General features: G+C 38.6%; 1 protein-coding gene across 3 annotated transcripts in view; it reads right to left on the minus strand.

The window, feature by feature from the left end:
- The window catches only part of ATP8B1 (ATPase phospholipid transporting 8B1), a 97,911-nt gene that overhangs the window by 38,555 nt on the left and 35,896 nt on the right, over positions 1 to 23,460 (minus strand). For all 3 annotated transcript variants that reach the window (XM_034442475.3, XM_087885590.1, XM_034442478.3), the window contains 12 exons: positions 17,125 to 17,316; positions 13,834 to 13,931; positions 12,130 to 12,243; positions 10,167 to 10,265; positions 9,060 to 9,121; positions 7,937 to 8,009; positions 7,773 to 7,843; positions 6,621 to 6,703; positions 4,543 to 4,701; positions 4,226 to 4,314; positions 2,145 to 2,335; positions 342 to 550 (listed from right to left, as the gene is read on the minus strand). In XM_034442475.3, coding sequence (XP_034298366.2) covers positions 342 to 550; positions 2,145 to 2,335; positions 4,226 to 4,314; positions 4,543 to 4,701; positions 6,621 to 6,703; positions 7,773 to 7,843; positions 7,937 to 8,009; positions 9,060 to 9,121; positions 10,167 to 10,265; positions 12,130 to 12,243; positions 13,834 to 13,931; positions 17,125 to 17,302 — 1,426 coding nt within the window. In that variant the 5' untranslated portion in view covers positions 17,303 to 17,316. The remainder of the gene's footprint in view (positions 1 to 341; positions 551 to 2,144; positions 2,336 to 4,225; positions 4,315 to 4,542; positions 4,702 to 6,620; positions 6,704 to 7,772; positions 7,844 to 7,936; positions 8,010 to 9,059; positions 9,122 to 10,166; positions 10,266 to 12,129; positions 12,244 to 13,833; positions 13,932 to 17,124; positions 17,317 to 23,460) is intronic.

The following is a 23,460-nucleotide window of genomic DNA, read 5'->3' on the forward strand; positions in this document are numbered from 1 at the left end:
CAATTTCATACTATTATTTTCAACCTATTTCTCCAATTAATCGATAATCTAGTTTGGAATTTCTACCTTTCAGGAAATTAGCTATTCTCTCCAATTTTTTATCATGTACAAATCTGATAAGCACCACCTCCATCTCATCACCCAAGTCATTAATGAAAATAGTGAAGAATGGGGGACTTATCCTTGTGGCATCCTGCTTAATCCTCAGATCTTCTTGGTTTGATGAGAAACATTTGATGAACATACTTTCAGTATGATTTTCATAGCAATCAATTATTTGGGTTTTTTTTCCTCCATACCATGAATGTCTTGTAATCATTCAAATTAAAAACTAGATTTACCATAGATTTGTCCATTTATGCAACATTTTTTGAAGGTCATGATATTCTGCGTCAATGTGCCTGTCTTGTCTGAGAAGATGTAGTGGATCTGTCCCAGCTGTTCATTCAAAGTGGTAGTTCTTGCTTTTGCAGCTGTATCCTTCTCTGGATAATACATCTGCAAGTCCCAGTTGATAAAATAACTTTGGCCCAGACGGATCACTTCAACACTAGTGAGTAAGAAACCACAAAGATTACCCAGTTTTCAGAACTTGAGTGCACAAGAAACATTGAAGAAGAATTGTTTTAGAGAAGTAGTAAGGAATGACCTATCAACTTCAAACTGAATCGGACTGACATCATTTTCACGCTTTTCAGTTGCCACACTGTATGGGGAGGGGCAGTGGTGGGATTCAAATAAGTTAACAACGAGTTCTCTGCCCTAATGACTGGCTGGCTGGGCGTGACCCTGGTGGGCGTGGCCAGGGGTGCGTGACAGGCAGCACTCAACCTCCTGCAGCCCCCTGGGAGGAAAAATGGGCTGCGGGGAGGCCACGCCGCACCCCCACACCCCATTTTGGGCCTAGTAGGCCTCCCTGCAGCCTCCTGGGAGCAAACACGGGCCACAGGGGGCTGCGCCGCACCCCGCTACCCCCACCCCCCTGTGCCCCATTTTGGGCCTAGTAGGCCTCCCTGCACTTACCTGGGAGCCAAAATGAGGCATGTGGGGAGTCCTGGGAGGGGAGGGGAGGGGCGGAGCAAGCCAGCAATTTAACAACTAGTTCATCTGAACCGGCCCAAATCAGCTGAATCCCACCACTGGGGATGGGGGAGGAGGTTGTAATACATTGCCAGACACAATACCAATCTTTCTCTTGGGAATCAAGGTCTGCAGGTGCCGGATGAAAATAGGGGAGTGTCTAAGAAGCCCGCCAATTGACTTTATTGGACAATGTGACTGGCAACACTTGGGGAGGGGGACATATGCTATTTTAATTATACTGTAACCCCGGGGAATAATTAAAGTTGGTTTTGCATTTAAGCGTGCTGATATGATGTACCCAATAAAGAAGTCCTTTAAGGAAGAATCCAACCTTGGAGTTCTTATTTGCTTGGGCTCATTATTCGAAACCTTGACATGACCAATGAATCAAGCAATTTCTGAAAGGGTTGTAGAAAACTATAGAATTAAGTGAAATTTTTATGGATTCATTTTCATATATATACCAATTTGGATTTTTAAAACTGGGACAATTCCTGAGGGGGGGGGTTCCTCTTCATCAAATATGTACATGTGTAGAGGCTCATCAGCCATCTGTAAAGAATATGGAGTCCTGCACTGAGTAAATAAGAATGTGTATCAACAATTAACTTTCCAATTCTTATGATTCTATAAATGCTAAGCAATACTGTCTGGTATTTTAAATTTCAAAGCAATTTTTAAATCAAAATGCCCATTTCTTACATTAGTATTTAGTGAGCCGTGCTGCATTGGTTAGAATGCAGTATTGCAGGCAAATTCTATCAACTGCCAGCAGTTTGATTCTCACCAGCTCAAGGTTGATTCAACCCTAACCTAAGGTTGGTAAAATGAGGACCCAGATTGTTGGGGGCAATATGCTGATGCTGTAAACTGCTTAGAGAGGGTTGTAAAGCACTATGAAGTCTAAGTGCTATTGCTATTTACAAACCTGCCAATTACCATATCCTAATCAGAGAAGGGACACATTTTTCTGCTTCTCAAACAACGACTGGAACCCCTGATTTATTAGAACAACTTCAATCTTATACTCAAACCATAATGAAGGTTCTTGTCTTTCTTACCTCACATAGAGGGATATGGGAACCATGGTGTTAAGCACAATGATGTAGCCCCAAAAGTTAAGGAAGCCGCGGTATGAAGGGGAATTATCTTCACCATCATAGAGATACCAAGAAGAATTGCCAATTTGTTGTTCCCAATAAGTGTGTCCAATAGCCAGACCGGCAGACTCCAGGATGAGTAATACGAAAATCTGAAATATAAATACAACCAAAACCATGCTTATGAAATAATATTCTATCCCCTAGCTATCATGAAGAATCTCAGATTCACACACTGGTGCTTGAAGAGGAGAGAAAAACAGATCTGATCATTGCTGTTGCAAATGAGTTTAGAATGTTCTGTCCTAATAAGAGACTTACTGTAGCACAACTAATGAATGATATGGGCAACTCAGCAGCACTGAGCTAATATTAAAAATAAACGTGTCACCACCTTGTTCATTCTCTATTGATATGAATCCAAACAATAAGATCAGAAATTGCATAGGACAATGCACAAAATAAATAATTAGATGTATTTTTTAAAAATTTCCATAATCTTCACAGTGGCTTCCCGTGACTCTCTATTCAAACTCTATAAGAAACTACTGAAAGAGTTGGCCATGTTTAGCTTGAAGAGGTGAGTCTAAAGGTAAGTGATAATAATCTGGTAATCATCTTTCAATAAGTGAGATAGGCTGTCACAAAGGACAAAGAACAGAGCCAATTTCTATTGCTGCAGGTGGCAAGATAAGGATCAGTGGGTTGAACAGATTTTAGGAAGAACTTCATAATAGCAAGAGCTGTTTGTCCTCTTTTAGGAGCAGCTGGCTCTTTCTAAAGTTCTTCTGCAGTCACGATTTAAGCCTAAGATTGAAAATCAGGCTTCTCAGATGTTACATCTTTTCTATCCTGCTCTACGGAGTGGATAGTTGGTATCTAACAGAAAGCCACTTGAAGAGATTAGAAGCATTTGAAATGTGGATTTATAGATGGCTGTTACCAGAGGTAGCATTCTGCCGGCTCAGACCAGTTTAGGTGAACTGGTAGCGGTGACTGTGGGTGGCCCAGCGTAAAGACGTCCTATTTAGCCACATTTTTGAGGACAGGTGCATGCGCGGAAGGTGCGTGCATAAGCAAAGCACATACATGGAAGGCCGGGCACACGTGTGGAAGACGCACGCGAAGCAAGCATGCACGCGTGGGGCAAACCGGTGGTAAGCATTTCTGAAACCCACCACTGGCTGTTACATATAAGCTGGGTTGACAAAATCAGAAATGAGGTAATAAGCCGCCTGGGAAAGCCAAGGGAAATCATCAAAACCATTAAAAAGCGAAAGTTAGAATATTTTGGACATGTGATGCGACACCCCGAAAAATACATACGGCATACCTCACTTAATCCTCCAGGGAAAGATTGAAGGCAAATGAGGTTCAGGCAGAAGAAGATCATGGCTTCAAAAATCTAAGGGACTGGTTTGGACAAAACTCAGCAGCACTTTTTCGTGCAGCTGTTGATAAAAATAGGATCACCAAAATTATCACCAATGTCCAGGGGTAAAATGCTACCGGTTTGGACCACTTCAGCCGAACCGGTAGTGGCAGCGGCACGTGGTTTGGAGAACCGGTAGCGGCGGCAGCACGAGGCTCCGCACACCTGCCCGGACATCGTTACTTCCTGGTTTTAACCAGGAAGTGATCTGTTTTTGACCCTCTGCGCACGCACAGAAGGCTTTGCACATGCGCAAAGGGTCCAAGTGCGCACATGATGCATGGAGTGCGCACTTCCAAACCAGTAGGGAAGGTAAATAGATTTCACCCCTGCCAACGTCCGATGACGGATATGGCATAAGAAGAAGAAGAAGGCTGTTTCTATTCGCTATTTGCATTTAAGAAGAGGTATTATGCAGAAGATGTATAAATATATCTATATAAATATAGATCCTGCATTCTATTTGTCAAGACTGGTTGCAAGGAAGCCAGAAACTTTCTTCCCTGATACCATGATAAATATTTGACTTTAACAGTAAACAATTTTGTGCCATAGCTTTTGTTAACCCTAACTAAATACCAAGGAGGAAAAATAAACTGAAATATCTTACCGTGTATACCATATAATTCATAAGCGAGTCAATTTTGGTCCTTTTAAACCGTGTTTTTCCACTGTTCTTCATTATTTTTGTATCAGACCCTAAAATCACATAAAAACTACAGTGTAAATGTCATTATTTTCAGACACATATTAATAATACACATTTATTTTCATAGGTGCATAATAAGAATATTTGGCAATTTATTATGTTGTATTATTTATCATAGTCTTAACATGTCAAAAACTGAATATACATTTGTGAAAAAAAACCTGTCTCTTTTTACATCAAAAAGCCAGCAAGTGATATTTCATTCATTAGATAGATACCTGCAAATATGACAAGTCCATGACATACTTCTGTGTTCCGGATTTTACAACCACGCAACAAAATTTTATCAGAGTCCAAAGCATATCTCTTTCCTCTCCATATCATGGTGCCTGTAAATTTATCTAGACGATTGTTGGGCTCTTCACACTCTACCAGGCCTAGGTGGTTATTAAAAAGAGCAGCAAGAGGAAAGAAAAGATTTTAGGTCACAACATTGTACTTAAAATATTTTCATGGCAGATTGCTCTATCTGGAAAGTGAACAGTAGATGACATGCAATTCAAGTAATCCTTGTTTAGCTACCACAGTTGGGACTGGCAATTTAGTCGTTATGCGAAGCGATTGCTAAGTGAAACTGTGGCTCTACTTATGATCTTATTTCAACTTTTCCAAGAAGGCCATAAATGTAAGGATTGGTCAAAGTTACTTTTTCATCACTTCAAAATTGCATCACTAAACAAGACAGTCACTAAATGAAGTCTATCTGTCCTTCATACATAGGAGGGGGTTACAGGTGCTAGTCCTTTTCTTGACACATTTTAGAGCCTCTTGAAAATGTTGATTATAACTTCAGAAGGCCCCTGGAAAAGGGTGAATCATGCATACAAAATCTGAAGAATCCTAGTTAAGAGTCTTTGTGTATTTTGCACAACCAATTTGTATGAAGGGAACCAAGTTTTTATGTACCACTTTGGAGACAGAGGATCATGGTCAGAATGACAATTAAGTTTATTACTGTAATTACCTTCTGCTACTAAAGGCTTGCATCTCTGAGCTTTCTAGCTTCATGGTAGGTAAAAATGATTAAAAAAAGAAGGAAGTACAGTAAAGCATTTTTCTTATAAGAGCCGAGCTGGAAGGATGCACCTGAGAATATCTGTCTTTCAAGGAGGAAAGCAACCAACAGGAAATCTTTCCATTTGATCTTTATTCTAATGCCCCTAATGATCAATAAGATAAAAGGTGTAAAGTTTCCCTGCTTCTGGAATTGTGTCTACAAACAACAGTAGCATAGGGAATTAAGAAGGAGGGATCAGGGGTGCTATTTAGCAGGTTCTGACAGGTTCTGGAGAACCGGTAGCGGAAATTTTGAGTAGTTCGGAGAATCGGCAAATACCACTTCTGGCTGACCCCAGAGTGGGGTTGGAATGGAGATTTTGTAATATCCTTCCCCCAGGAGTGGGGAGGGAATGGGGATTTTGCAGTATCCTTCCTCTGGAATGGGGTGGGCATGGAGATTTTGCAGTATCCTTCCCCTGGAGTGGGCTGGGAATGGAGATTTTGCAGTATCCTTCCCCTGGAGTGGGCTGGGAATGGAGATTTTGCAGTATCCTTCCCCTGCCATGCCCACCAAGCCACACCCACCAAGCCACACCCAGCCACACCCACAGAACCGGTAGTAAAAAAATTTGAATTCCACCACTAGGAGGGATACTCTCTCCCCAAATGAGATGGAGACATCTACGAAGTGGGGGTTCTTCTCGAAGATAGTAAATCCAACTATGAATGGGCCCATTTCCCCTCATTCTAAGTTCATGTCTGTTCTATTTAGAGGAGCCCTTAAATGTTCACCTCCACATGGATGAGCTGGAAGGTTATTGGAAGAAGAATGCAGGGAATGAGTTCCATGGCATTCTTATGCAGTTAAATGCAACTCATTGAATTTGGCAGAAATTTAATATTTTCTGTTCTATGATATGCAATAGGAACATACTTCAGTTTTTCTTTCAATGTGAGCATCTCATGTAGAATTTCACCTAATAAAGCAGCTTATGGAGAAGTTCACAAACGACTGAGACAATCAGAATGGAGAAGCTAAGTAGTTACATCGAAAATAATATGTGCTTTTTGCAATGGAAAAATGTTTCAAACTTAATGACTTCTACTAAGAAGTAAAAGGGAACAGCAGGTCCTAATGTTAATGGGGTTTTCTTGGTTACTGAGCTTGTTAAAATGTTTTTTCGGTATACATGTGAAAAAGTTCCTTAAAGACTGGATAAAAATCTTTGGATTTGATGGAAGATAAATTTCTAAAGATAATTTACAGATTAAAAAGGGAAAGTATGTTTGAACAAACCATCAAATACTGCAAGTGCACTTTCTTCCTGAAGGCACCTGTCTGTTACTTCCAGTGACATTTTGAACTTTAAGTTGGTTTCACTAGCAGAGAAAGAGAGAGAGAGAAAAAGACATAAGTTGCAGTGGTGGAAGTTTAAGAAGATAAATGAAGGATTTCAGTTCTTTTTTTAAGTTTGCTTAAGACTCTGCATTTATTTATTTTTTATTACATTTCGTCTTTCCTATTTTTCTGGTTATTATATTTAAAATATGAATAAAACAACAGGGGCAAAATCTATAAGCCTTCCCTACATGAAATCTCAAAATGAATTGTATTCCAATTTCTAGATGTGCCCCATGGCCAAGTAATTTCATAGATTACAAGCTGCTCTACTTCTTTCTCCATTAAATCTAATTAACAATGCATTTTGTTAACAAAGTAGAGAAGTAAGTTGCATGGGATGATTAGAGATATAATATGGTGGTTCATGGTCATTTGGGGGAATTATATCATTTTGCTAAGGAAAACAAAAAAAAAGCATTTTTTAAAAATGAGAATGGGAACTACTGTACATAGAACCAGCATATAAAAGTTTCCTTTTTTTGCCATTGTATGACAATGGGAAATGGCTCCTTGTAGCTGTTTGTGTCACCTTGTTCGTGTTATTTGTGCGGTGATTATATAGGAGAACTAAAATACTATTGAACCAGATTAGAGAGCAACAGCCAACCAAACAAGATGAACCACAAGAATGATAAATTTCTTCTTTAAAAGAAGAAAGCCTCACCATAATTTACAGGAAAAAACACAATTTATACATTTTAACAGATTGGTCATGCTATATTTCTCTCACTTATATTTTATATCCTTCAAACAGAATTAGTTGCGTAGTTCTTAAAAGCAAGATGTTTTGTATATTGACAGATCTATGTATATTCCCAATAATAAACTGTAACCTACAAACAATATACAATACTATTTTAACAACAATACTTCAGCTTTACTTCCTTCATGTCCTAAATATGCAAATGGAATAAAATATAACATTTTAATGTTTAAATATGTTCCCTAAAATTACATTCTGTAAGAATGTAAATCTGTTGTTAAGACAACACACAAGCAATATTTTGGGCATGTTTGGAGAATGAAAGTGAAAATAAACAGACTTACCCATCTAATTCAGCTGTTTCTACGTAACAAAGGCTATTCGGCTCTGAACTGGACAACAATAAAATATCAGCCTAGTTAAATAAACAAAATAAATTAAATGTACATCAGTGCAACATTTAATTTTTCAACGTAAATTTATACACATTCAAAGCTTTTGTACTTACAGGAACAAATGCATTTTTTCCCAAACGGATGATATCACCAACTGCAATGTCTTTCCATTTTGTGTTCTGAAAACTAAGTAGCAAGATATTTACACATAGAAATGTGTACATTATATACACAGAAATGAAATTATAATGTAATAATTATTAAAGTAAAGCTTCTAGTATTTTGCTCCAAAAATGTATAGAACAGTAATGCAAACTTCCCTATAAAAACTTTTAAATGTTTAGCATGCATCACCAGCCATCAACACACCAATCAACCATTAGGAAGGCACTACATAAATACAAAGAATGGAATAGCCCAAAGCACATATTCCAGTAGAGAGAAGTTCCCTGAGATGAGCTCCAGCACAAATCTGAAAACTTGGAAGAGTTTTCAGTGAGTTTTCCTCTGGTCCCAGTGATCGACCCAAATTGGATCTTGATTTTTCTTCCCCATTTTATTACTTCAAAAGTGACATTAGAATCATTCAGCTATGTAACATTCAGGAAAATTGTTTGCTTAGTTATTTGTTATGCACGTGGCTGAAAATTATCTAATGATTGACACAAATTCACCGCTATGTAAACATTAGACTTGTACAAACTGGATTCAAGTCAGATTACCAGTTCAATTCAAATTAAGCTGATCAGATTTGAAACATTGATCCAGTCTGAACTTCCAAACCAATTCAGATTAAATCAAACCAGATGGAAAGCTAAAAGTAATTGTGTGTTTGTACAAAACCACTGCAGTTGGTTAAATGGAGCCGATGTGAAACAATCTTTTGATTTCAGAAATCAGGTTCAGAAATTTGCCTGAAACTAAGAATCAAATATTTGCATGATAGACAGAAATGAAAAGTTTAACAGCTTCAAATATCATGAATATAATCCTACACTTCAATTGTGAATAATACACACAATCCTTGGTAGCTGATTCTACACCAGAATGAAGTCATCTGTTTCAAATGGATCATGAGAAAGAGACAATAAAGAAATTTTTCACTAAGTGGGAAATTAGTGTGTGTGCCCAGGGCACCCTCATTTTTCCTGCCTCCCTTCACAAGTTAATAACCATTGCACCTGTAAAAAATTATATATATAATTAGAAAATTATATAGATATCTCACTATAGTACCTCTTGCCCTTGATTACATCACATGTTCGATTGTTAATTTCATTGTCCATCCGATGGCGTGCCTAAAAGAAGAAATAAATGAAACGATATTAAAAAGACTCTCATTATTTAACATGAAGAAGCTGTAATAACGATCATAATATTAAAAGTATCTCTCCTCCCACAAGATCTCTTCCTACTTTTGATGGATAGGGATAATGCACCAAATATTTCAGAAAATAATAATAATAATTCAGGCTATTAAATCACTTGTTATCAGGAAGGTATCTGCATAATAATTGCAAAATATGTTTATTTGTTAGATTTTTATCCTGCCTTTATTACTTTATAAGTAATTCAAGACAGTGAACAAATCTAATACTCCTTCCTACTCCTATTTTCACCATGACAACAACAACCCTGTGAGTGGGTTGGGGTGTGCGAGAATGACTGACCCAAAGCCATTTAGCCAGTGGTGGGTTCCTCCTGGTTCGGTCCGGTTCGGCCGAGCCGGTAGCGGTGACGATATGACATCACCGAACTGGTTCTCCCCCCCCGCCCCCACCCCCCCCACGTTATTCTTACCTTTTATTTGGTCCCACCCCCAATCTATTGCTGCCTCCTGAGTCCCAGCTGATGACTAGAGGGAAAAAAACTGTTTAAACTCTTGCCGCGGGGCTTCAAAGGGCCGTCCTACAGCTGATCAGTGTTAAAAGCAAACAAATGAGTCGGGTTGTAAGTGCAAGGACTGGTCGTAAGTGCGAGGACCTTCCAGAAATGACTCTGACCAGGTAGCCACGGCCACCTAGTCACATGACCTCCAAGCCACACCCACAAAATTAGCCACACCCACAGAACCGGTAGTAAAAAAATTTAGAACCCACCCCTGCATTTAGCCAACTTGCATTCCTAAAGCGGGACTAGAACTCTCTGTCTCCTGGTTTCTAAGACAGCACCTTAACCATTACAACCAAACTGGCTCTTTTGAGAAGCAAAGTCATGCCTTTCCTTTCTTTTAATTTAGGGAACCCAGTAATCTGCTCTGTTTTCCTTTGTCTGTTGTTCTATTGAAAATCTTTTATCACTCTTTATACATTTTTTTAAAAAGTGAAAAGCAAAAATTCTTACAATATCGTCCACTAGATCTTTAACTGCAGTGATACCCAAGACCAGGAGTAACGGAATCAACGTAGTATACCAAGACAGAGTTGTTATCTGAGGAACTGTCTGCAGTGAAAAAAACAAAACGCATCAGTTAATTATTTTTGTAAGACACCACATAGATATCCCAAGTGGCTTATATATTAGATAGATTCCTGATGGCAGATTATGCTATTCCTATTAAATGTAATCCTCAATTTACAACCACTTGTTTGAAGTTACAATGGCATCACAAAAAGTCAATTAGGACTGTCCTCACACAGTCATGTGATCAAAATTGGAGCGCTTAGCAACCCACGCACCAGTGGTGGGTTGCCCCCGGTTCGCACCGGTTCTATAGAACCGGTAGTAAAACGGGCAGGAGGCTCCGCCCACCGACCCCAATGTTATCAAAACGCTTCAGCGCTTGCACAGAAGAGAGCGCAGCCCCGCTGCGAACTGGTTGTAAAGGTAAGTAGAACCCACCCCGCCACACACGTATATTTATGATGTTTGCAGGATCCTGGGATCATGTCATCGCCATTTGCAACTTTCCCAGATGACTTCTGACAAGCAAACTTAATGAAGAAAGCTGGATTTGGTTAACCACTGTGTGATGCACTTAACAATTGCAGTTATTCATTTAAAAAATTGGCAAAAAAGGCTTTAAAATTGGGCGCAACTCACTTAAAAGCCTCCTTGCTTAGCAATGGAAATTTTGGTCTCATTTGTGGTCATAAGTTAAGGACTGCCAGTAATGAATCAGAGTCCTAAATCAGGTTGAGAATACTGCCTCTGAACCTTTATTCACAATTCTTAGATTTAGTAAATTTAAATGCATGGTTACAAAATAAGGATTATCCCAAATAGATCCAATTTAAGTACTGCACAGTTAACTTAGAAATACTTTCATTGAAATATAGCATATCCATCTGGTTTTGAGTCAGAAATACTCTTATTATTTTTTCTTTGCACGGTATTGTTCTAGTCCTATCCGAAAAGCTTAAAACAGTCATCTTTATATGAGCTGTGGTAAATACTAGACAGAGCTAGCAAGTAGCAGTAGGAACTCTACCAAAAGGAGAATGTTAAAGGTTAACAGTGGTGAAGCAAGAAAACCCCGTTCCCTAGAAGGAAGTACTGATTTTTGGTATTAAATACAAAAATGCTCCATTATTGCACATGCCCTCTGGGGCTAAGATGTCTGTCTGTAGTCTCCACATTACATTACAGTAAGCTGAACAAGGAAATTTGGATCAGCTCATGTTCAAATGTTGCTACACCAATACAACATAGATTGAATTGTGTAAAGCATCACACATATATGAGCAGATTGCTCATATACTGTAATTTGTTATATGATGGCTCAACAAATTTGTAACTTGTTTTCTGAAAATCAGTCAAGAACTTCCCTTATGCGATTAAAACCACAAAGTACGTATATAAAATCAACCAAAATGGTTGACAATCTGGGAGACCAGACTATACATACCTTGTGGTATATAAAACCACAAAGTACGTATAGTCTAGTCTCCCAGATTGTCAACCATTTTACACCGGTGGTAGATGTACCGTGTTGCCCCGAAAATAAGACCCAGTCTTATATTTTTTGAACCCCGAAATAAGCTCTTGGCCGTATTTTCGAGAAGGTCTTATTATTTGGGGGCGTGTGGAGCAAGACGGGGCTCCTCTTGACATCTTACCTGATTTCCAGCTCTGTCTCCCTAATCCTAACCAGAGGAAATAGTGGGGACAGGCTGCGCATGCGGTTAAATATTTTCAGGGAGGGCTTATTTTCGGGGGAGGGACTTATTTTAATGCATGTGCTTAAAAGTCCGATTGGGCTTATTATCATGCTTTCAGGGAAACAGGGTATACTGAATCAATCTGCAGCTCTAAAATTGACTATAAAGAGGGTTTACTCCATAATAAATGTCAACATTTATTATACCTGTAAAATAAGTAGAATAAGGAAATAGAAATTGGCAATTCTTTTAAACTGTTCATACAAATTCAATGGCAAAAAAGTAATTGGATTATACTTGTAGGTTTTGATGGCGTTCCCCTGTTGAAGACAAAAAACAAAATCACTTTACTTAAAGCATTAATATAGAAATCATAAAAATTCATTTTGTATTTTAAATAAAACATTATTAACCAAAGTGATTTGATAGGCAAGTGTATTATACAAACCAGACTACTCAACAGTCTATGGGATTTTATTGTTTTGCAAAAAGTCTTATCCCACTCCATATTATTCCACATAAAAAAATAAAACCAACTTCAAAAAAGCACTGAAGGAAAATAGAGAGGCTTTCCCCACTTAATCAAGTATTAAAAAGTTGCCTTGGGAAGCCTAAGCAATCCTCATTCTCAGTTTCTCTCATAAATGGATTTCATAAATATTCTCTTTTTGGAAGTGTTGAGTTTTTTTTAAATATACAAAGGAATTTTCACCAACTCTGCTGTTCAATTTACTCAGCTTGATTTAGCCTTACATCCTTTTGAGATCAGTAAAATGAGGGTCCAGATCAGTGGTGAAATGCTCCCATTTCTGCTACCGGTTCATTTTTATTAGTCCACATCAAATTAGTTGTGTCTGCCATTCATTTAATACCTTGTTTTTCATTTTTAATGAAAGCATTTGGAACAGAAAATTAAACCTTGGAAGAATTCTTCTTAATCAAGACAATTTTAACTTTCTCCATCTTAAAAAAAAAACACCTGTATGTTTTTCCAGATCCCGGAGTAATTATTTTTAGATAGGAGTCTATTGATTTTATGATTTTATGGTTGGTTTTAAATTTTGATATGGATTTTAAATTGATAAATTTTAAACTATGGGCCAAATTTAATTATTTTAAATCTATTTTTAATCGTACTTTATGTATAAATGTTTTTATTTTGGCTGTTCACCGCCCTGAGTCCGAAAGGAGAAGGGCGGTATAGAAATTCGAATAATAAATAAATAATAAATAAATATTGTTTCTTTCTCAAATATATACACACCTATTGAACCTTTTTACCATGATGTTAAATCTTATTATTTGGTTTGGAAACATTGCTTTTCTTCCTCAGCTAAATTCCATGTCAACATATGAGTTATTTCATTAATTTTAATTAAACTAAAATACAAGGAAATCACCTCCAATTTAGCTCTAACCATTTTTGAAAGTGCAGCTTCCAAAAGGCCATTGAAATGCAAATTGAATTATCTGGCACAAAAAAAAGATTAATGGCATTTAGAAAATAATTAAGTAATTAAAACTGCAAAGGGTAAATATCTCTTTAGATGAGGTCTTATTTGAGAATGAAAAAGACCAGAGCAATTTTAGGATTGATGGAAACTCCAATGCAACAACCACTAGGCTCTTCAACTATGTTAAATGCCAACTGCAATGAATGTGCATATTAAAATGAACATTATTAGGTCATCCAGTTTCTCTGTTTGTTTTCCTTAAAACATGCTGGACAAAGTGGCTAAATACACTATAGTAAGAACTGCACTCAAATGCATCTAGAAAGTGTAACTTTTGCAAAGTCTAGACCTAATGAATCCATGACTGTACAAAACAATTAATCAATTAAGATTTTCTCTTTAGATGAGAGGCTTAAGAACTATTGGAAACTACTACGTATAAAGATGTTTACTTACCGCGTATTTACTTTTCTGAATACAAAGGAATATTGTTTCCTTAAATTGGGGTTGCTCATAGAAAGCTCTGTCATTTGCTTTAACTTGCCAGCTGCAATCTGAAAACACAGCAAAATATTTAATTTGTAAATACTTGGAAGCAGAGAACGGGTTTTCCTTCTATATACTATTGTAGAAAGTCAACGCCTACCCCTCCTAGAAGAATTAAACATTTTGGGAAATATTTAAAAGCCCCCAGAATATATTTCCCCAAAGGGAGAAATGGAGAAACATTTTTTTAGAGGCAGAAAGCAGCCCCCCCTTTCCTTAAAAGCCCACAGCAGATGTCAGCACTTAAGAGATAAAGAGCTTATTGAAAGAGGAAGACAAGTATCTAGATAGCTCTATTCATAGGCAAAGCAAATACTGCAGGCAGAAATCCATTCAAGACAGGATATTTTGAAACTCCCTGCAGCAAAGTCTGAACAAAGGCAGAATGGTAGGATTAGAAGCAGCCCCCTCACTCAAGATCCAAAACAGGATGAAAGCCATTAAGCCACAATAGGAATTGCAATACCCTTTCAGAACACAAGCTCATTCATTGCACCATCTCAGGGCAGTCCAAACTTCACCTGGGACCTCAGATAAACAATAAACCAAAGGCTGACCAGATTAGCTCAGACAAACCTAGGACAGTGATGGCTAACCTTTTCCGGGCCACGTGCCCAAAGCCCCCCACGCATGCACACGCAGCCCCCTGCATGCCCCCCACCCTGTGCGTGCATGTTTGCGCCCCTCCACATGTGCCCTGTCCCTCCCATGCATGCACATATGCCCCATCCCCCGCACATGCACGGCAGAGACCTGATGACCAGCTGGCTGGCAGGAGGTGCATGCACATGCGTGGCGGAGCTGAACTGGGGTGATGGCTTGTGTGCCCACACATGCCATAGGTTCACCATCACAGACCTAGGATTTGCATTTCCTCTTTTGCCTATAGAACCAGCTATGACCCCTACATAACCCCTACATGATCCCATAGAAATCTGACAACAGCCAATAGAATACATGTTCTTGCACAGGAACAGAAAGCTCAAATGCAAAGGCCAAAGAAGGTATTAACCCTCCCCCGCTCCATTTTGTCAGCTGCCCAGAACCACAAACCCATGTGGTTCTGCTTCATCAATAAACCATCTTTCTAATCAGCCTCCATCTTTCTAGTATTTTTCACCCACTTGGAACTGAGCCGGATGGATATTTCTTCCCACAATATGTATTAAGTGGGAGTGTGCACCCCTCCTTTTTAAAAAAAATCTCAAAGCAGCTGCACCATTTGCAAAGCTCAAAAGGCAAACATTCTGCATTATATCCTTGATTTTGCATACATTCAGAAATATCTTGATGCTGTTCAATTTTGCTTTAATAAATCAAAACTAGCAGTACTGATGAACCAACAAAATGTGTAGTATTGACAGAGAAATGCTAAAAGCGGGAGAACAGGAGCTGTTAAATGGTAAAATTAATTTTATCTGGAGGGAGGGGAAAGGACACCTTACTAAAAAGAACCACAGTTATGTCATCCATTTGTTTTGTTTTGTTTTTACTGAAAAGCTTGCTGAAAAGTTATTGTAATGACACATCTATTTTCTATGCAGTTACTAAATCCAATTGAAAAGTTGACATAATCTAACCATTGTTTTTCTGTGCCTTAATCCTTATTCACATAAGTATTTGTTACTACTTGTTCATGAATAATGTCCCCAAAATATATCTCAATTAATGTACTGAATTTTGATGGGAGAAAAATCTCCTTGATAATCTCTTCCATGTTGCAAATGTTCTGAATTAATTACTGATTTATGATGATGGAAGTTTTTCTTTGTTCATCAAAATAGGCATGGGAAAGTTAAAGGTCCCAGGCATCTAACAAGATCTAAATTAGATTACCTATTAAGTTTGTTACTGGGCAACTAATTGATCTACTTAAATAATTACTCTGTATTTCCAGAAGGATGTGATAGCAGTGCTCCAATATCTAAGGGGTTGCCACAAAGAAGCGGGAGTCAAGCTATTCTCCAAATGTCCTGAAGGCAGGAAAAAGAAGCCATGGATGGAAGCTAATCAAGGAGAGAAGCAGAGGTGGTATTCAGCAGGTTCTGACCAGTTCTGGAGAACGGATAGAGGAAATTTTGAGTAATTTGGCGAACCGGTAAATACCACCTCTGACTGGCCCCGCCCCCATCTATTCTCTGCTTCCCGAGTCCCAGCTGATCGGGAGGAAATGGGGATTTTGCTGTAACCTTCTCCTGGAGTGGGGAGGGAATGGAGATTTTACAGTATCCTTCCCCTGCCACGCCCAGCAAGCCACATCCATCAAGCCATGCCACGCCCACCAAGCCACGCCCACAGAACCAGCAGTAAAAGTTTGAATAACACCACTGGAGAGAGGCAATCTAGAACCAAGGGGAAATTTCCTAACAGTTAGAACAATTAATCAGTGGAACAATTGCCTCCAGAAGTTGTGAATGCTCCAACACTGGACATTTTTAAGAAGAGATTGGACAATCATTTGTCTGAAATTGTATAGGATTTCCTGCCTGAATAGGGGGGTTGGACTAGAAGACCTCCAAGGTCCCTTCCAACTCTGTTATTTTATTCTACTCTAAAGAAAAAAAATCTTTCAAAATAATCACTAGCCTTTGGTAATAATTTCTTGCATTCTCATTACAAAAGATAGAATTCAAACCAGAGCTCTTCCTATTAGGAATAATAGATCCAAAAATAGAGAAATCTTCACAATACCTAATACTTCACATACTAACCGCAGCAAGGATTACCATTGCACAAGGGTGGAAACAAAATAATATACCACCAGAGGAAATAGTGATTAGGAAAACTTTACAATGTGCAGAAATGGATAAAATGACAATGGAAATTAAGGAAAGAGAAGATTCGGACTATTATAGAATGTGGAACAAATTCTACAAATGTTTAGAAAAAAGAAATCTAAATAAGAATTGAGAAATTTAAATTAATATCGCTGAAATAAAGAACTATATGTTACTAATTATTGTTAACCTTATAGTATTGATTGTGTAAATAAATATAATGTAAATGTATGTATTCAGTAGAAGAATTGAACAAAAATAGACAATATGCATGTCGACACAGAAGGCTGTAAAAATAGCATATAATATATTGTTATGTTTGTCATGTTTTTTACTCTGTTTTTGTCCTTGTCCTTTTTTTCCTGTTTTTAAAAATAAAAAGCTTAATAAAAACTATTTTGTAAAAAAATTCTTGCGTTCTCACCTTTTCGAAGTGTGTCTCGGGTTGCTTCCACCTCTCTGTTAAAATAGTTTTGCTCTGGCTCAATATCAGGTTGAGTGTCCAAGTCATCTTCCGTCTCATCGTCGCTATATGGAACCTCCTCATCATTGGGCTGAGAGTCTTCATCAAAGGTTGTTTCAGAGTCTCTTTCTGAATTCATCCTGCCAACAGATCCTGAAAAACAAAAGTAAAAGCAGATCAGTATCAACCTGCCATGGAATTCCTTCTTGCCATTTTTCATCAGAGCAAATTTGACCAGTTAAAACAAATTTATTTAATCTATGCTTTAAAAAGAACCTATGCATGGAATCCTTTCCTTATCATTCAGGGCCTCAGTGCAGGGCAAAACTTCTGTAGCAGAGGTGGGATTCAGCCGATTCGTACCGGTTCAGGAGAACCGTTAGTGGAGATTGCGGGTGGCTCTGTCCACCAGCCCCGGCACTATGCTGTCCTATTTAGGCACATTTTTTAGGCCAGGTGCATGAGCGGAAGGCACGCGGGTGAGCAAAGTGCATGTGCGGAAGGCAGGCGCATGCGTGGAAGCTGTGCATGCATGCAAAGCAGGAGTGAAATGCTCCCGGTTCGGACCAGATCGCCCGATCCGGTAGCGATGGCAGCGGATGGTTCGGAGAACCAGTAGCAAAAATCCCTGCACACCCCCCCCCCCACCATGCTCAGCTGAGTCGCACGATCATCAGAGGCTTTTTTTTTTACTTTTAAAAGCATTTTTTCTACAACCTCTTCCGACGAAAAAATGCTTTTAAAAGTAAAAAAAAAAAAGCCTCTGATGATCACGCGGCTCAGCTGGGATCCTCAGAGGCTTTTCAAAGCATTTTTTTCTGCAACCTCTTGGCCGAAGAGGTGGTAAAAAAAATGCTTTGAAAAGTCTCTGACGATCCCAGCTGAGTTGCCTAATCGGCAGAGAGGCTTTTCAAAGCATTAGAAAAAAATGCTTTGAAAAGTTTTTTTAAAAAAAAGTTGGCCACGCCCACCGTCACATTAGCCCACCACCACCAAGCCACGCCCACAGAACCGGTGGTAACACATTTTACATTTCACCCCAGCGCAAAGCATGTGTGCGCGCAGCAAACCAGTGGTAACAAAATGTGAAACCCACCGCTGTAGCTTGCAAATCAATCAATTAATCTTTATGAAGATGTTAAATCTTATTATTTGCTAGATATATTGCTTTTCTTCCTCCATGTCAATGTTACTTCATTCATTTTAATTAAACTAAAATACCAGGAAATCTGACCTTGAACCCCAACCAGTCATGCTTTTAGATGCCATTTTTCTTTCAAAACTTATCAACAATTTATATATGGAAAATCATCCTATGGATCAATTAAGTGGGATAGTAAAGTAAATTCACTTGTGAAATGTCTTATAAAGGAACTAAGTCTTGAAGCACTACAACTTTAGTGCATCACAGGAAAATAAACAAAAATCATAATTTAAAAAACTACAGATAAGAGGCAAAACTATAGAACTGGGACCTCTCTCAGGACAAGCACTGTTTCCCTAACATTTAGCCTTATTCTAGCTAGGCAATGGAGAACATGGTTGCTAGCAAATAGCTCTGGACATAGAGAAAGTTAGACACTGGGAACAGTGGTAGGTTTCAAATTTTTTTACTATCAGTTCTGCGGGTGTGGCTTGGTGGGTGTGGCAGGGGAAAGATACTGTAAAATCTCCATTCCCACCCCACTCCAGGGGAAGGTTATTGCAAAATCGCCATTTCCTCCCAATCAGCTGGTACTTGGGAGGCAGAGAATAGATGGGAGTGGAGCCAGTCAGAATTTCTACCGGTTCTCCGAACTACTCAAAATTTCCGCTATCGGTTCTCCAGAACTGGTCAGAACCTGCTGAAATCGACCTCTGACTGGGAAGTTCCAACAGGCTGAGGGTTCCCTTCTTACAAAGAGGACCTCAAGGGGTCCCACTGAGGGGGACAGGACAGGCCAACAGGTCAGCTTCCATCAAATGACTCAAAATGTATCATAATTAGAGACATAGAAATTCAGACTCTCAGATATGCTGGGACAAAACCAATTTGCATATCAATAATTAACAGGATAGCTTTAGAAATGTCTATATGCAAAAAAAGTGTGGATGCTCTTGAATTGATAGATTGAAATATTAATTATGCATGCTCACTTTATAAAACATGATCAATTGTAGTAATAAAAGCGGAGAATAACAAAAGAGGTTGTAGAACCCAAGATAAATAATTTAAGGATCTTAAAAATTCAATTAATGTGGCTGTGCTGTACCATTTCCTCTCTACTCCATCTCTACTAATGTTATGTACAATGGCCTGAATGATCATATAAAATATAGACAATTAATTAAAGCTAAATAAGATTTAAACTTGCCATGTCCCGGCCTCTAGGCATTCCACCCAAAGCCCAAGTCAGCTCTGACAAGGCCCATATATTTGGTTTAGAATAACAAAAAGTGGTAAAACTCACTTTAATTAAATCTTATTCTATAATATAACCTTCTTCAGACATGGGACCTACAATTATTTGGGACTACAGTTCCCATCAGTCTGACTAATTATGTTGGCTGGAACTGATAGCAGTTGTAATTTGAAGCTCCTAAAGGACATTATATTGATAAATATAAACATTTTTTTTATAAATAATTTTTATTCAACATTTACATCTTTAACATCCTTGTTACATTTTTACAGCTTTTCGATACCGGCATCTTTGATAATGTCTATTTTATCTTTAACCAACTATATACACATACATTTTATATATTACTTACTAATTTCTATATTCACTACAACTTATACCTATCTATTACACAATAACAATTTCACTCCTCTCTAATATCTTCTCTTACGTTTATACATTTATACCTTAATTTTGGATTCTTTCTCCAACCAGTTATACCATATGGTAAATATAAACATTTTATGGTGCAAATAGCCTGTTTTAGTTTGGCAAGAAACAATAAAGGAAATTGGTTAGAGAAGGAGTGTCAAACTTAAGGCCTGGGGGCCAGATTTGGCCTACGGGGTTGCCGTGGAAACAGCGAAGGACTGGCCCGCAGTGCCTCTACCAGTGAAAAGGGAGCTTGGGAGGACCGCATGTGGCCCTCCTGAGCTCCGCTTTTACTGGCAGAGGGTTGCAGGAGGCTGTTGCAGCTGAAAACGGAGCTTGGGAGCCCGTTTTCTGTGGCAGAGCGCTCAGGCCACCACAGGCACTCCCGACACAAGGTATGTCGAGCTGGCCACATCCACCCCAGCCATGCCCACTCTGGCCCCCCGAAGTCAAACACAACCCTGATGCGGCCCTCAATGAAATCGAGTTTGACACCTCTGGCTTAGAGTGTTTCAATATGTCTTTCTTGGTTTTTGGAATCTGGCAGCCATCATGAGTTTGTGAGAGAAAGAGGAGTCATCAATTATCAAACAAAAAACAAAATGTAAGCGGAACCTCTTTAGAAACTTGCATAGAATGAAAAAGAAAGCAAATAAATCCTTTGTGTGTGCACCTCCGTGCATGCGTACAAAATATTGCAAGATACAAGTCTGCAAGATTACTGTACCTATTATAAAAGTTAATACTGCCCTCCCTCCGGGATCTCAAAGGGTCTACGCAGAATTTCATTCCAATGTGATTCTCACATCATGATAAGTTGGATGAGTAAGTGTGACTGCCCCAGTTAACCCAATGAGCTTTTTACATGCTCAGGTACATGCTGCAGTAAGAGAGGGATAGAATCAAGATCGTGTGAAGTGTTAGCGCCACTTTATAATGCCTTGGTAAGACCACACTTGGAATATTGCATCCAGTTTTGGTCGCCACGATATAAAAAAGATGTTAAGACTCTAGAAAGAAGTGCGGAGAAGAGCAACAAGGATGATTAGGGGACGGGAGGCTAAAACATATGAAAGAGTTGCAGGAACTGGGTATGTCTAGTTTAATGAAAAGAAGAACTAGGGGAGACATGATAGCGGTGTTCCAATTTCTAAGGGGCTTCCACAAAGAAGAGGGGGTCAGCCTATGCCCCAGAGCACCTGAAGGCAGGGCAAGGAGCAATGGATGGAAGCTAATCAAGGAGAAAACCAACTTAGAAGAAAGGAGAAATATCTTGACAGTGAGAACAATTAATCAGTGGAACAACTTTCTTCCAGATGTTGTGGGTGCTACGCTACTGAAGATTTTTAAGAAGATATTGGACAGCCATTTGTCCAGAATGATATAGGGCCCCCTGCTTGTACAGCGGGTTGGACTAGAAGCCCTTCAAGGTGCCTTCCGACTCTGTTATTCTGGTAATCTCCCAACCCTAGTCCAATGCTCTTAACCGTACATTGTCCACTTTGGCTGAAGATTTTTTAACATTTCTCATTTCTACCTCAGAAATTCAAAGGACAATGGACATCTAGGAGCATATTCATCTGTCCAATAGAATGGGAATGAAAACATACATACATAGATATGTGTGAATTCTACAAGACACAGCTTCAATATACCTTAAAAGTACCAGGTTCATAAAGGCTGTTGAATATCTGGATAATACTTGGCACTTTCAACTTTATCTGAAATGCTGGCAAATATTTATTTTAATTCTCGGTATCACAAAAAAAAAAAAAAGAAAAGTAGATATGTTGAAAAACGATTTTGCATTAAGCTCCACACCCTTAGTTTATATTCCCATTCTTCAAAGAGATATCTTCAGGTCTTCTTTTTCTATTCTTCTGCACTACATGACTTTAATCAAGGTTTCATGCCTTTATTTTATCAACTCCACCCTATGAAGCTTTCTTTCTATCTGAACTCAAATAATACCCGTAGATGCACTTCTGTACCTACATTTTCTGCAAACACTGGTTGACTTATATTGTAGGGAGTGGCAGAGTTAATGCATAACAGGGTTATTTAAAAAAAAAAAAAACCCACCTAGCCGACTATTTTGCAATCCTTTGTGCTGCGAGTTAGATGTTCTCAAAGAAAAGAAAGTTATGACCTTGACTGCTTCCTCATAAAGATACTGAAAAGAAGACAATTAAGTCAATTCTGCAAACTGTCTTACACACCCACATACAACCAGATCCTCCTTTTCCATTAAACTTTGACACCTTTGTAAAAGAACAAGCAGCTGGCATGCAAGTCGGAGTCCTTTTTTAATTTTTTGTATAAAACTGCATACCTTGAGAATGAGAAGAATTGTGTTCTTTTTCCTCCCACTAATGTTTCACATAACAAATTAAGACGCTATAAAAAACATTGCCTCCGGAAAAGTTTGTGTTAAGTTGTTTCCTTCTTTCCTCAGGCTTGTGGCATAAAGATAGTCCTCGACTTACAACCACAATTGAGCCCAAATTTTCCATTGCTAAGCAAGATCGTTGTTAAATGAGTTTTTCCTTATTTTACAATCTTTCTAGCCCTGGTTGTTAAGTGAATCATTGCAGTTCTTAAGTGAGTAACACAGTTAAGTGAATCTGGCTTCCCTGTTGTTTGCTTGTCAGAAGGTCGCAAAAGCTGATCACATGATCCTAGGACACCACAACCATCATAAATACATGCCAGTTGCCAAGCCTCCTAATTTTGATCATGTAATCATGAGGATGCTGCAATGGTTATAAGAGTGAAAAACTGTCGAGTCACTTTTTTTCAGGGCCATTGTAACTTCTAAAGGTCACTAAATGAATGGCTGTAAATTGAGGACCACCTGTATATAGTATGCCAGTGACTCTAGATTCAAATTCTTGATATCTCTCAGCAGGTTTAGCAGAGAGCCCAATGCAAAATCCAGGGGAGTTATTGCAGGATATGTAACATCCAACTGGACACAGCAATATCAGATAACAAAAGGAAGGGACCCATAATCTGAATAGTAATAATCCAGAATCAGGGTTTCTTCATCTTCGTAATTATTCAGTATTATGGGAAACGCTCAGTGGTGGGATTCAAATAATTTAACAACCGGTTCTCTGCCCTAATAATTTCTTCCAGCAACCAGTTCACCAAACTGCTCAGAAAGTTAACAACCGGTTCTCCCGAAGTGGTGCGAACTGGCTGAATCCCACCACTGGAAACGCTATTCTATAGTATAAGAGTAAGTTGTCTGAAATTGGCATGACGTTTCTTGTATAAAAGGCATTTTGTTTTCTTGCTGGATGGGTTACGCAGCTTTAAAAAAAAAAAGAACTGCTGTAATTTATTTTGTTTTTTAAAGGCAAAAACAAAGATCCATTCTGTGTCTGAAAAGCAAACTGTACACAGAATATAGAAATAAAATGCACAGGTACAGTATAGGTGATACCTTGCTCAACAGTAGTAACTGTGAGAGGGATCTTGG

This window comes from Pantherophis guttatus, chromosome 2 (genome assembly GCF_059756535.1).
Source record: "Pantherophis guttatus breed Tessera chromosome 2, ASM5975653v1, whole genome shotgun sequence".
In the NCBI taxonomy this organism is placed as follows: Eukaryota; Metazoa; Chordata; class Lepidosauria; order Squamata; family Colubridae; genus Pantherophis; species Pantherophis guttatus.